This window comes from Branchiostoma belcheri, unplaced genomic scaffold, assembly GCF_001625305.1.
Source record: "Branchiostoma belcheri isolate BF01 breed outbred unplaced genomic scaffold, Haploidv18h27 scaffold27, whole genome shotgun sequence".
NCBI classification, from domain to species: Eukaryota; Metazoa; Chordata; class Leptocardii; order Amphioxiformes; family Branchiostomatidae; genus Branchiostoma; species Branchiostoma belcheri.
Window position 1 is genome coordinate 257,382 of NW_017803876.1, and position 12,211 is coordinate 269,592.

Consider the following 12,211-nt stretch of genomic DNA (forward strand, 5'->3'; position numbering starts at 1 on the left):
CGCCCCACCTCCACCCCGCTCCTGTCCCGGTCCACCCCAGGGCCCCCCTCACCCGCTCCTGTCCGGTCACCCCAGGGCCCCCACCTCACCCAGCTCCCGCCCAGGCCTCACTTGTCCCTCCCACACTATTGATCACAGATCGTTACCCTCCTCCTGAACCTCCCCGCATATCTGAGCCATCTGTCATCACACAATTGATTTTGTTTCGAGACTTATTTTGACAAATATTTGCATTATTATTATTATCATTTGTTTGACCCCTCCTCCTCCTAACGTGCACTCGACCACCCACGAAAAGCGGCATAAATGGCCGAATGGGGTAATCTGTATCCATATACATACTCGCGTATAAATAAAGGCACATACAAACAAACAATGGCAATCTACAGAACCTAGTTTATGCTACATCTTTGATTTGCGAAATTTGTCTAAAGAAGTCTGTATTAACTTCACCCCTCGTGTGTGTGGAAACCAACAGACATATTTTGACCTTGAATCAAACCGATATTGTCAACACAACGGTTTAACTTGACTAAATGTTTAAACTGCCCACAAAAATCATTTGATTCCCCATATTGATACAGTTTTATCTGTCATCTTTGTATTTTGGAACACCCCCATTTGCTGTTTTGATACTTGGTATTGATTTGTACTCTTCTTTGTCAGTGGTGAGACTAAAATTAGCAATTTGCTGGTGTTGTCCATCACAAAAGATTTTTTGATTATCAAACGACGCTGCTCCACAACAAATATTCTTAGCACATACGTCGAATATCTCCATACTGATTACAAGTACTCTTATGATTTATGTATCTTAATGGCGCATACTGTGCTTATTTAACGTTTGTCATGTTATAGCTGTTTTATGAGATTTTAGAGAGATGTTTTAAATGAATGTGCTGTGTAAAATTAGCTATAACTCAGACTTAAGATTATCTTCCACAAGCTAATAAAGTTCATTTTGACTTTGACTTTGAAGGGGTACACAACGACTCAAATATCGCGTAGTTCTGTCATGACTATGTAGTGTCAATAAGGCACTTTTGACTACGCTATTTGATACAATTTACCAAAAGCCAATTTCGATACCCGGTGGGTGGGAGTTATTCCACGTCCTGACAGCGCTTAGAATCATTATTTCAGCTTGCGTAGTCCAGTGGTTAGCGACCCTGCCACTGGACCAAGAGGTTGGGAGTTCGAATCCCGATTATTGCCGCTCACCCGACATTCGAGCTGCTGTACAGGGTCGCAGTCCCTAGGACGCGGCAATAAGCCATGGTCCACTGTTTATTGTGCTTGTCGACTTGTCGAAAAGAGTTAGGGGAATTTCCCTGCTACGATGAACCTGTAAATACTCTACATAGCACCTTCATTCTCAACTGTCTCGACTAGTGGAAGAAAGCTCTTCCGTGAGCTAAAACTGGATCGACATCACTTTCCTTTCCTTTGTAACAGCCGACAGTACGTGATTATTCTACCCTCTCATTATCACAGGCACAAGCCGTGTGTTCGCAAGCTTTCGAATCACGGCGTAAAAAGCAACGGTTGAGAGATGACGACAAAGACTGATATCCGTTGGTTATGACAAGCGTTCCCCAGGGCCGACCGACAGTGATGTATCTCCTGCGTCTCGTTCTTAACTCTCAGGTCGGGCCTTTCACACTTGGCGATATCATTTCACTGGAGATACATTAATAAGAGCATTGCGGCAATGATAATGATGATGATGAATGTTTCTTCTTGGAACAAACGCGCGCCGTGTTCCTGTAATAATAACCGAAGCGAGTGATCTACCGGAGACTAAATTGGGCCTCTATGGTGTAGGATCAAGGCAGTGTTCACGTTTTTATCCTTGTGACAGAATAAAAACGAATAGACACGAACTGTCTTTTGTACCTGGTGCACTTAGGTTGTTGTCGAAAACCTGATCGATCTTTGTATTATCTTTGTGTTTTTATATGATCATAGTGTTTTAAATTTATGATGTTTTCTGTTTCTGTTAATACTGATCTTTGATTTTTTTAGCTGATGTATTCATTGCTGAATCTTACCGATAATGATGCAGATATATGTAAGATTTTATGCTACCTTTATCTAATTGTAATAATGGGCGTTATGTTATAAATACTCGATACATTTCATGCACGTCACTGTGACATGTCAGTCGATATTCAATACATCTGAATCTAGACGATGCAAGCTACATCTTCAAAGAAGAGGGATACGGAATATTTTTGTCTACCAGAGTACAATATGGATAGGCTGTACCTGTAAAACACGCTGCGTGTCTGATGTTCATAGTTGTGTTTGCACTAATGACAGTCTCCATGCGGGTAATCCTTACGCCGCGTATTCCATACCCTCATGTAAGACAGCATACGGAGCTTCGGGATTGCCGCTAACTTGTAACATAGCAGAGATCCTTCAGATGTAGAAGGTCTAGGCCAGAATGACAGTTGCCTATAAATAGGACCCTGCAGGGAGCGACCCGGAGATGTTAACACCCAGGCAATATTACAGCGATCGTTCTCCGTACCGGCGCGTCGCTTGTGGCACAGTAGATAGGGGAGAACTCGTAATGTTTGGGATCACTTAACATGCGTGGATCTCCATATGTGTGGCTGAAACACAGCCAACAGTGCTTTCTTTCTCCAGCCTATAGCAACCACCCTCCTTTCGTTACACAAGTCACGGAACATGTATCTTCGTACAGAGTCAGCCAATACCAATTTTGGGAAGCATTCTCAGAAAACAACAGGCTCTGTTGCAGATATCACGCATCAAAAGCGGCATTGCTAAATATGGAGATATCTCACAGCCTTGCGTAAGGTAGGATCAATGAAATGTAATTGTGAAGGACTGTGAGTTGCATCGCGAAGAAATGATACACCACTGTGTTCTAAAGCTACCAAGGTATATAAATAAATAAATAAATATATAGTAGTGTTGTGGAATAACTTTGAATTCTAATACGTTTTGTATCAGACAACCCACATGAAATCTGGAGAAACATAATGGGAATTTTTAGACTGTCTTTTCTAATAACAGATGAGACTTTTGATCAAGACTTCGCAACTATGGATAGTTAGACCAACGGCACTGTGTATCACGTCAAAACATAACCAGAAAAGATTGGTTGTTTCACATGTATCGCCAGAGTACGGGGCAAAACCGATGTCAGGACTAACGCATCCCGGACGTCGGTACCTGGACTCGCATGTTAAGTGTCAGGGTTAATAAAGAGCACCGGTAACGTCAGTGTTCGCCATCTCCAAACAGCTAATGTTTTGCTCACCCATTGGAAGAACTAGCTCATCACAGATGTCCGTACCTAGATGTCATGTAAAGTGTCAGGGCTATGAACACACCGGTACGTAGTACTCGCCAAACCCAAACCAAACAGAACAGGTTTTCTTCATACATGTATAAGGAATGGTCCATCGCAGATGTCCGTACCTAGATGTGCATGTAAAGTGTCAGGGCTAAGTCAGTAAGTACACCGCCATCCCCAAACCAAACAGAAACAAGTGTTCTATTGTAAGGATTGGCGCATCGTAGATGCCATGTAAAGTGACAGGGCTAATAAAGTAAGTACACACGTCCTGTAGTATTTGCCATCCCCAAACCAAACGGAAACAAGTGTTCTATTGTAAGGATTGGCGCATCGTAGATGCCATGTAAAGTGTCAGGGCTAATAAAGTAAGTACACACGTCCTGTAATATTTGCCATCCCCAAACCGAACAGAAAAAAAGTGTTTTCCCTACCTATTGTCGACACCACCGTCCCCACGAAGTAGAAGGCCCCGGGAAAGTCCCAGCGGGGCCTTTTGGAGGTGAGCAGTCCCCGCGAGGAGGCCTCGGCGTGCGCCTCCAGCAGGTGGTTCAGGTCGGACACGTTGATGTCCGGGTAGCGCTGCCGGAACGTCTCCAGGACCGCGTCGTACTCCCCGCGGTCCTCCTGCTCCCGGTCGTACTCGAACTCCGAGAAAATGGCGGCCCCGATGAGCATGTAGCCGGTGATGAAGAGGGCCAAGAGGAAGAACCTGGCGTTGTCTTCGTTCAGCCGCGGGCTGCAGCAGCAGCAGCGCGGCCATGGCACTCTCTCACTCTCTCGCTATCCCTACCTGCGCTGCGCCGGCTCCGTCCGGATCATCGCTCGTCGTTTTACACAGAGAGGAGAAGGAGCCTTTAATATATAACCCCGAGTAACTCCGACTTGATCCTAGGCAGACACGCGCGACAGGCACCGGTCGGCCATGACACCTCCCCCGTCGCGTTGTGTTCCCCTCTTGTTGTTTCAGGCCGCAATTCTCTCACCAGTCAGGGTAGTAATTACACCACGGACGGTGTGATGTGATGTCAGTGGTGCCGGCAGCCTTACCTTAGAAAATGGCTGGTAATTCCAGATCACACACACACACACACACCTCCTCCTCCGCACCAAATCAACACGGCTCTCCCATCTCGGTGACGGTGGAGACAGAGAGGAACCGAAAGGTTTACGGATCAGGAAAACAAACCCTAGACAAACGGTCCCGACGGCGTTGTTGATTCAACTTTGGAAGTCCATCTCAATGCTCCGCGGCACACTATTCGTCCCGGGGGTTTGCTTTTCATCAATCAAATAAATCTGCTAAAAACCTGTCATATTTGTTAACAGAGATCCAAGTATTCATAGGCTCGGATGATTCGGGACCAGTTTAAGACTACAGAACGACAATAACAACAAAACGTTGCTGAGTAACTGGATACCTCTGGCTGCGGCTGTTTTCCGGTGGTAAAGTCCCCGGGTCGCCTTGACAATCTGACGCGCGCACGGTGTGTGAAGTGCTCCCGTGGTTACCAGGGTGCCGGGTTCAGCCTCTCAAAGCCCGCCATTAGATCGGCACCGGAACGGCAACAGAACTCCCTCTTTCAACCGCCGACGGGGCTTCCGAGCCGGGGAAAAGGTGTTGCGACGCTCCTGTTATCTTCTCCTTTGTCCGTCCAGGAAGGAATTGCCCGGCAGACGCGGCCGTCTCCATAAATCCCCAGCAGATATCACCGGATAGCCTTCTCGGGCGCTGGATCCATTTTCCGATAAGGAATAAAAAGGGAATAGGCGAAAGCGGTTAGTGATAGGAGCCAATCAATACTGCCGCGCGGCTATGTAGGCCAACCACCGTACCAGGCATGAGCGATGTCAGTCCATGTTGAGAGAACCAACGGGCAGGTACACTGGAGTAGACTGGAGTGCCGTGACGGGGCTGGTACGTACGGCAGCGACACGTTTGAACACAGTCGAACCTACCGACAGAATGGCCTGGCTGCTCCGGTCTGTACGAAAGCACGGCAAGAACAACGTGCTGCTCTACTAGAGCTTCAGGTGCCTGGCCCTGGGAGAGAGGGACGAACGAACCACTGATTGCTGCCCGGCATATCCACGTACGTACGGCGGGGCGTAGCAGGCAGGCACTGTGCGTATCGTAGAGAAGAGGAGGGCTCGCTGTGGTTTATGATGGCCAGGAGTCCGGCTCTATAGGGGACAAACCGCGAGATTCGCGGGGAGGGTATCGCTGCGCTAGTCGCTGTGTATCTATTAGATTGCATCAGAAATTCAAGTCGAGTCCGAAATAGACTTGATGAAGTCAGAATTTAATGATAGAGTCGACCTCGTGTCATCGTTCGATTCATCAATAAAGATAAAGTATTGTAGCCTGAAGCACATCACATACAAAATGTTATCACAACAAATTCGACTCGTTTTCTATCATAAATGGTCATAGGATTTATCGTATAGTTGTCGACACGCCTCCCTAGAAATGCCAGTGGTGCTATAGGAAGAAATGGTGATATTGATGACTGTAAAGTACCTATAAATACGCCGAGGCGTATGACTTCTGTCAATTCTGCCGGTCCTGCCCACTGAGCTGAAAAATTAGAAATACCTTCTCCGCTTTTCCTTCCGAGAGCACTGCACGGAATATCAGATAGGGGGCGTGCTTGTTGCCAAGTGTTGCGCACGTCTTAAGAAATTGACGTTGAACAAGAAAATCGGATTATCCTCCAGCACGTGTACCCACAAATCATAACAGATTGATCATATAATGTCAGATTGTGAGGAAGACCACCAAGCACAGTTGGAGCATCATCACTAGAAAACGTCTGCAATTAAATGTGGAAAGATTGAGTGTAACAAGTCGTCCGGTGATATAGCTAGCTGCCGCCGCGCCGCGTGCCTGCGAAGCCGGTGTGTTACGCCGAAGGGCGGTTATACCGGCTATACAGATAAAGAAGCTGGCGTGTTACGCCGAAGGGAGGTTATACCGGCTATACAGACACAGATACAGGTACAGAAGGTACTCGTTGTATCTTTCTGCATGATACACAAGGAAAGTGATGATGAAATTTTATTGGACCAGCATTTGGTCAATACACTTGGCGGGTTGAATTTTTTGCATTGCACAATGTTGTTGTTGTTGTTGTTGTTGAAACGCTAAACAAACAGCTCGTTTCTTAGGCCGGTGTACGCAATGTGTCAAAAGAAGCAAAAAGGGGGGGAAAGTATCGAAAGGCATGTAAAAGTGTGCTTCTTTCTGATCCTTTCCACACTTTATGTAGATCCCCAAGAGACTGGTAGTCCATATTTGTTCCCTGGGTTTCACAGGTTCACCGACCTATATTGTCTAAATGTTAGCGGAAGAGTTACGTTATGCACATGCACCTGATAACAGTCCCCACGCACCAGATCTAATCGAAGCCAGTTTCCCCAAACCATACTCCATCCATAAGAATACAGACGATTTGAGATAAAAACCATCGTACGAAAGGCAAAACGCCAGAAAACATGAATTAGTTCCTGCTATCGCCCGCCCGCAAACAGAGTAATCTGCAGCAACATTCTGCGATGATAACTGAGAACAGCCCTGTTTATCTGCCAGCCATCCACGGGGCCGCGTCCCAGAGGTCAGATTGAATTAGAATCCAGGAATTGAGGACGCGATAAACGACCCAGAGAGAAAAAAATGATGTGACTCTCGCCAACACGGAGTTAATGATGTGCTCCTGGGACTGCGATGCGGTGACTTAACATGTGGACCGCCGATAACTATCCAATAAATATGAACACGAGGCGGTCTGTGATAGATGACTTGACGGGAACAAAATTAGTCCGAGGACGTTGCAGATATTTTGCTATGGAATACATGCACATTCTATTAACTACATGTATTTAGTCCAACACATTATTTCTGTATCTGTATAGCCAGTATAACCAACTTTCGGCGTAACACACCAGCTTCGCAGGCACGCGGCGCGGCGGCAGCTAGCTACATTACACCGAGCGACCTGCTACATCTTTGTTACACCCAAACTTTGCACACTAAATTGCAGGATTTGTTAAAAGCTTTCTACTGCTTTCTATTTTACGATATTCATTCTGCAAACCGACGAAAATCGACGAAAAAACTACATTCTATTCCAACGTTCCGTGACCCACATTTCACACCAAAGATCATCAGTCAGCTGCCGTACGACTTATTTGTCCTGGCATGATGTCATCATCCGGAATGGGCGTGCCGCGGTGTCATAGCCGGTGATCCTTGGCTGTACCCCGGGGACAAATGGACGCAAAGTTACCCTTGTCAAGGTGGACCGAAACAAGGACTTTGTTTTAGATCGGGTCCGAAGGTGGTACCGCGTCCTGCAGAATTAAACAACATACAATTTCCTCTTCCACTGCCTCAAATGAAAAGGTCAAACCCGACAAAACTAGTACCATTTATATTGTAGACTGTAGTACAGCGTGGAACGTAGTCTCTTATATCACTGTATTCTCTTTTTCATACATGTTTTTGTACTTGCAATTAGTAATTGCAATTAAGCTGGTGTGTTACGCCAAAGGGCGGGAATACCGACTATACCGATATAGATACAACCCTCAGGCAATAAACTCTTACAGTATAATAATAATACCTTGATAAATATTCTGTTTTTCTCCGTGGATCGCCTTGCGTGTGAAACGAGCATCGCCGAGCCGACAGAAGGTTTGTCGGTGATTGAGTTGACGGCTCTCCTTGGTGCTGAAGTTTGTGCTGTTGTGACTTCTACCTTCTAGTGTCATGATTAGGCAAGGTTTTGATATGGAAGCTTACAGTGAATGCTTGATAGCCATAAAAGCTACCATGCAGAACGTACTGGATTATTTTCGCGTACATAGTATATGAATTCGCGATAACAACAGATATTGCACACCGAATGAATATTATCACGAGGTGGCATATGATTGTTGACCAGGAAAAGTTTGTACATGTACGTTCTACGTTACATGTGTATGCGTGATACGACTGTTCTTTTGATATCTCACTATCTGTGCCCCTTATACTAGTGTTAAGATGGAGTGTTTAAATCTGACATACTTTCTAGACACATTTTGTCAACCTACGTCATGACATTTTGTAGACGTACGCTTCAACATCATTAGAAATAATGACCATGCTGTGAGAGTTAATGACGCCGTCGTGGATAGTGTATCATATGTCTGCATGACCGAGCTTGTCGGTGTGGAGCCAAATCCTCGATCTGCCACATACGTGAGAGGACAGGTGTTTAGGGCTAGGGTTGGGGTTGGTATTAGAGGTAGGGTTAGGGTTAGGGTTAGAGTTGGGATATTTGTTCAGGGCTAGGGTTAGAATTATACGATTGGGGTTAGGTTAGGTTAGGTTAGGTTAGGTTAGGTTAGGTTAGGTTAGGTTAGGTTAGGTTAGTTTAGGTTAGGTTAGTTTAGGTTAGGTTTAGTCTCCCACATCACGAATAAACCCCTCCCACCCCTTGTCTCAGGTATATTGGAAACCCCCAAGTACTATAAGTAGTGTCGGAGTCATGTATTTGGCAGGATCATGTATCTGGCTTGACACCGGGGTAGACGACCTCTTTCCCGTGACCTACAATTTTCTTAGATTTCCCAGAATGCACCTGCCGGGACCCGGATGTTCGACGGGGTTATATACGCCTTTTATTGCCCCCGTCCTGAATCAAGAGCTGTTAGTGCTTTATGAGCCGTGCTCTGTATCAGCACACGGATATTGCACACCGTATGTTTGATGTATGCGGTATTCCGTAATCACTCCATAAATCTCCATCCAATCTCCAAGTTAGAGTATAGGATAGTATGGGAAAACGGGAAATGGCGTACATTTGTACAAGAAATATAGCATGATGGTCACTATTGAAAGGTTCTGGCTTTATACTCTACAAAGAGGTTTCGATAAGGATTGCATAAGTAAAATATATAAATATATGTACATTTAAGAAATAATCGATTGTTAACGTTGGGAACAAGTTTTTCGTTCAGAGGCTGTTCACCGTTAGGTACACGACAGATCCGCATGTGTCTGTATGATCATGATACAGACATAGGCTGTCCACGGGGTGTTCAAATCACCTTATACATTACGTTTCCATGAATATATCCAGTTATATTCCAGTGTATTGAATGGGCCAAGATTTATAAGTGCTTTATACATTGTGTCTACATGACGATTTGTGGAGGTGCATAACGTTGACGGCTAGACTGATTCCGTACGCCAGATACCCGCTGTTAGAATTATTGGTTGCTGTGTTTGCGCGCCTAACGTTGTTACGCCACACCAATTTAATTTGTTGGTTCTTGGATCGGCCTCTTCATTTTGTTCTGATTTGCAAAAAAAAAAAGATTCTGGTTCTGAATCAACTAAAAAATGCTCATATTTTGCCCCCAGTAGTTGAGGAAATTCCTTTTCTTCCTAGTTGCTACAGTTTTTCATCTATTAATGCAGTGGTTTGGTTAGAAGTTCAAAAGAAGTTCATTTTTTTTAAATATTAACCCAGCCTTTTGTGATGACTTCATGGCTCTTATTGTACCATTTGGGGCTACAATAGGATGCCTAGGCCTGTTTTCATGTTTTCGTCCTGTCGCTTCACATTTTCTCTGAACCAACAAATTAAATTGGTGTGGCCTTCGTTGCTCAGTGCCGACACGTCTGCGGGAATACAAACACACTGTTCCCCCCTCGCGGCGGCAGTCTCAGCTCGTCACAAGCAAGCCCAGACGTTAAACAACTACAGATCTAGGTCGGGAGGGGCTCCCTGCTGTTTTGACGAACGCACCATGTGAGGAGAATTTCCAACACTTACATGAAGTGATTTACATGCACGAGGGCCTCATGGAGATAGAGGTCTAAAGCTAAGGTCCCAATTACGCCGGTGCCCGTCGGGGATGTAGCCCCGGCTGGCCCCGGCCGGGTTCAGGAGTTGAGCGGGCATCGGCTGTCGTGGTCACAATTAAAAGTTTCCTTCAGTAGCATTTTGTCAGAAATTTTGTCACCCTCTTTGGTCGGTATCCGGCAGGCACCCGGCAGGTACCCAGCAGATTCTCTGACGATGTCTTGTATTGACCTATACGTAATACAGAATTCACGTATTTGTTGTGATCATTTGATCTGTGAGGTCACACATTTTACACGGGTTTACGAAGTACACACCTTTATTCTGTTCATCTGGTCTGTGACGTAAGAAATGTGTCCCGGTGGAATGCCGGCAACCGGAGGGGTACCTGTCGGTGTTCTCACGATGAGGTCACGGCGTCTTTTTGTCAGCGGGCCCGGGTAGAATTTAACTCAGAATTAAATTCTTATCGGGGCCCCGACGGGCCAAAAAATAGCCTGATAGCCGCCGGGTGCCCCGCGGGCCACGTCGGGGTCCCGCCCGAAAGTGGTAAAAAAACAGCCCGGGAACTACCCGCCAGGGCCCCTTTTCCCAATTGGGACCTTAGCTTAACACAGGTAAGGACTTACACAATACACTTACAGGGAGAATAGGTAACTTAGACTTTTCATAACATTATGAAAAAAACAACAACTTTTTTCTCGATTTTCTCTATAGCATCTATTGTTATAAATGCATAGCATGAATATGAATGAGTTTGAAGAAGAAGAAGGAAGAGAAAAAGGAAACAAACTCATCTAAGTGGCTTTGATTCTAGTTTTTTTGGTGATTTTTAGTCTTTATGTACTAGCATATAAAGGGATTTAAAGAACAAAAGGAAGGGCAAAAGGAAACGGAGTCATGTCATTATTTCCATTTTTGTAACTGCTAGTCTGTATGTATATGCACGGACTTAAAGGACGAAGGGGTAGGGCAAAAAGGAAACATAGTCATCTTTAAGTGGCTTTAATTTATCGTAATTTCTATTTTTTGTGTGTGATTGCTAGTCTGTATGTGTATGAACGAAACATAGTCATCCAAGTGCCTTTAATTTATCGTATCTTTTGTGATTGCTAAACTGTATATATACGAACGGATTTAAAGAACGAATGAGATGGGCAAAAGGAAACATAGTCATCTAAGTGCCTTTAATTTAGCGTATTTTTTGTGATTGCTAAACTGTATATATACGAACGGATCTAAAGAACGAATGAGATGGGCAAAAGGAAACATAGTCATCTAAGGAGAAGGGGCTGCACGAGCTAGCTCCATGGAGGAGCTCTGCAGAGCTCCTCCATGGAGGTTGCTCGTTCAGCCCTCAGCTCTGCAGAGCTCCTCCATGGAGGTTGCTCGTACAGCCCTCCGCGATACCCCCGCAGAGCTCTGCGCCAAAACAAGCCAATTCGTTGGTTGGCGTCACGGGTTCAGTTTTCTATGGAGCTCTGTAGATATCAAGTTAATTCAATGTGAGTAGTAGGCGATATACAGCCAGTACTGTGGAGTCACAAATAAAGACTTCGTCACGCAACTCTGCGCAACACGGAGAGCTCTGCGCCCTAACAAGTCAATTCTTTGGTTGGCGTCATGGTTCAATTTTGTATAGAGCTCTGTAGATATCAAGTTAATTCAATGTGAGTAGTAGGCGATATACAGCCAGTACTGTGGAGTCACAAATAAAGACTTCGTCACGCAACTCTGCGCACAACACGGAGAGCTCTGCGCCCTAACAAGTCAATTCTTTGGTTGGCGTCACGGGTTCAGTTTTCTATAGAGCTCTGTGAGTAGTAGGCGATATACAGCCAGTACTGTGTCACAAATAAAGACTTCGTCACGCAACTCTGCGCACAACACGGAGAGCTCTGCGCCCTAACAAGTCAATTCGTTGGTTGGCGTCACGGGTTCAGTTTTCTATAGAGCTCTGTAGATAGCAAGTTAATTCAATGTGAGTAGTAGGCGATATACAGCCAGTACTGTGGAGTCACAAATAAAG

The 12,211-nt window shown here is 45.3% G+C and overlaps 2 protein-coding genes across 2 annotated transcripts in view; one reads left to right on the top strand and one right to left on the bottom strand.

The window, feature by feature from the left end:
• The window catches only part of LOC109472119 (potassium channel subfamily K member 13-like), a gene marked incomplete at its 5' end in the record, with an annotated part of 74,420 nt that extends 70,306 nt beyond the window's left edge, over positions 1-4,114 (bottom strand). Inside the window, one exon of the mRNA XM_019771697.1 lies at positions 3,766-4,114. Coding sequence (XP_019627256.1) covers positions 3,766-4,114 — 349 coding nt within the window. The remainder of the gene's footprint in view (positions 1-3,765) is intronic.
• Positions 1-12,211, top strand: part of LOC109472293 (protein YIPF4-like) — a 122,118-nt gene that overhangs the window by 54,504 nt on the left and 55,403 nt on the right. The gene's annotated exons all lie outside the window — the stretch shown is intronic.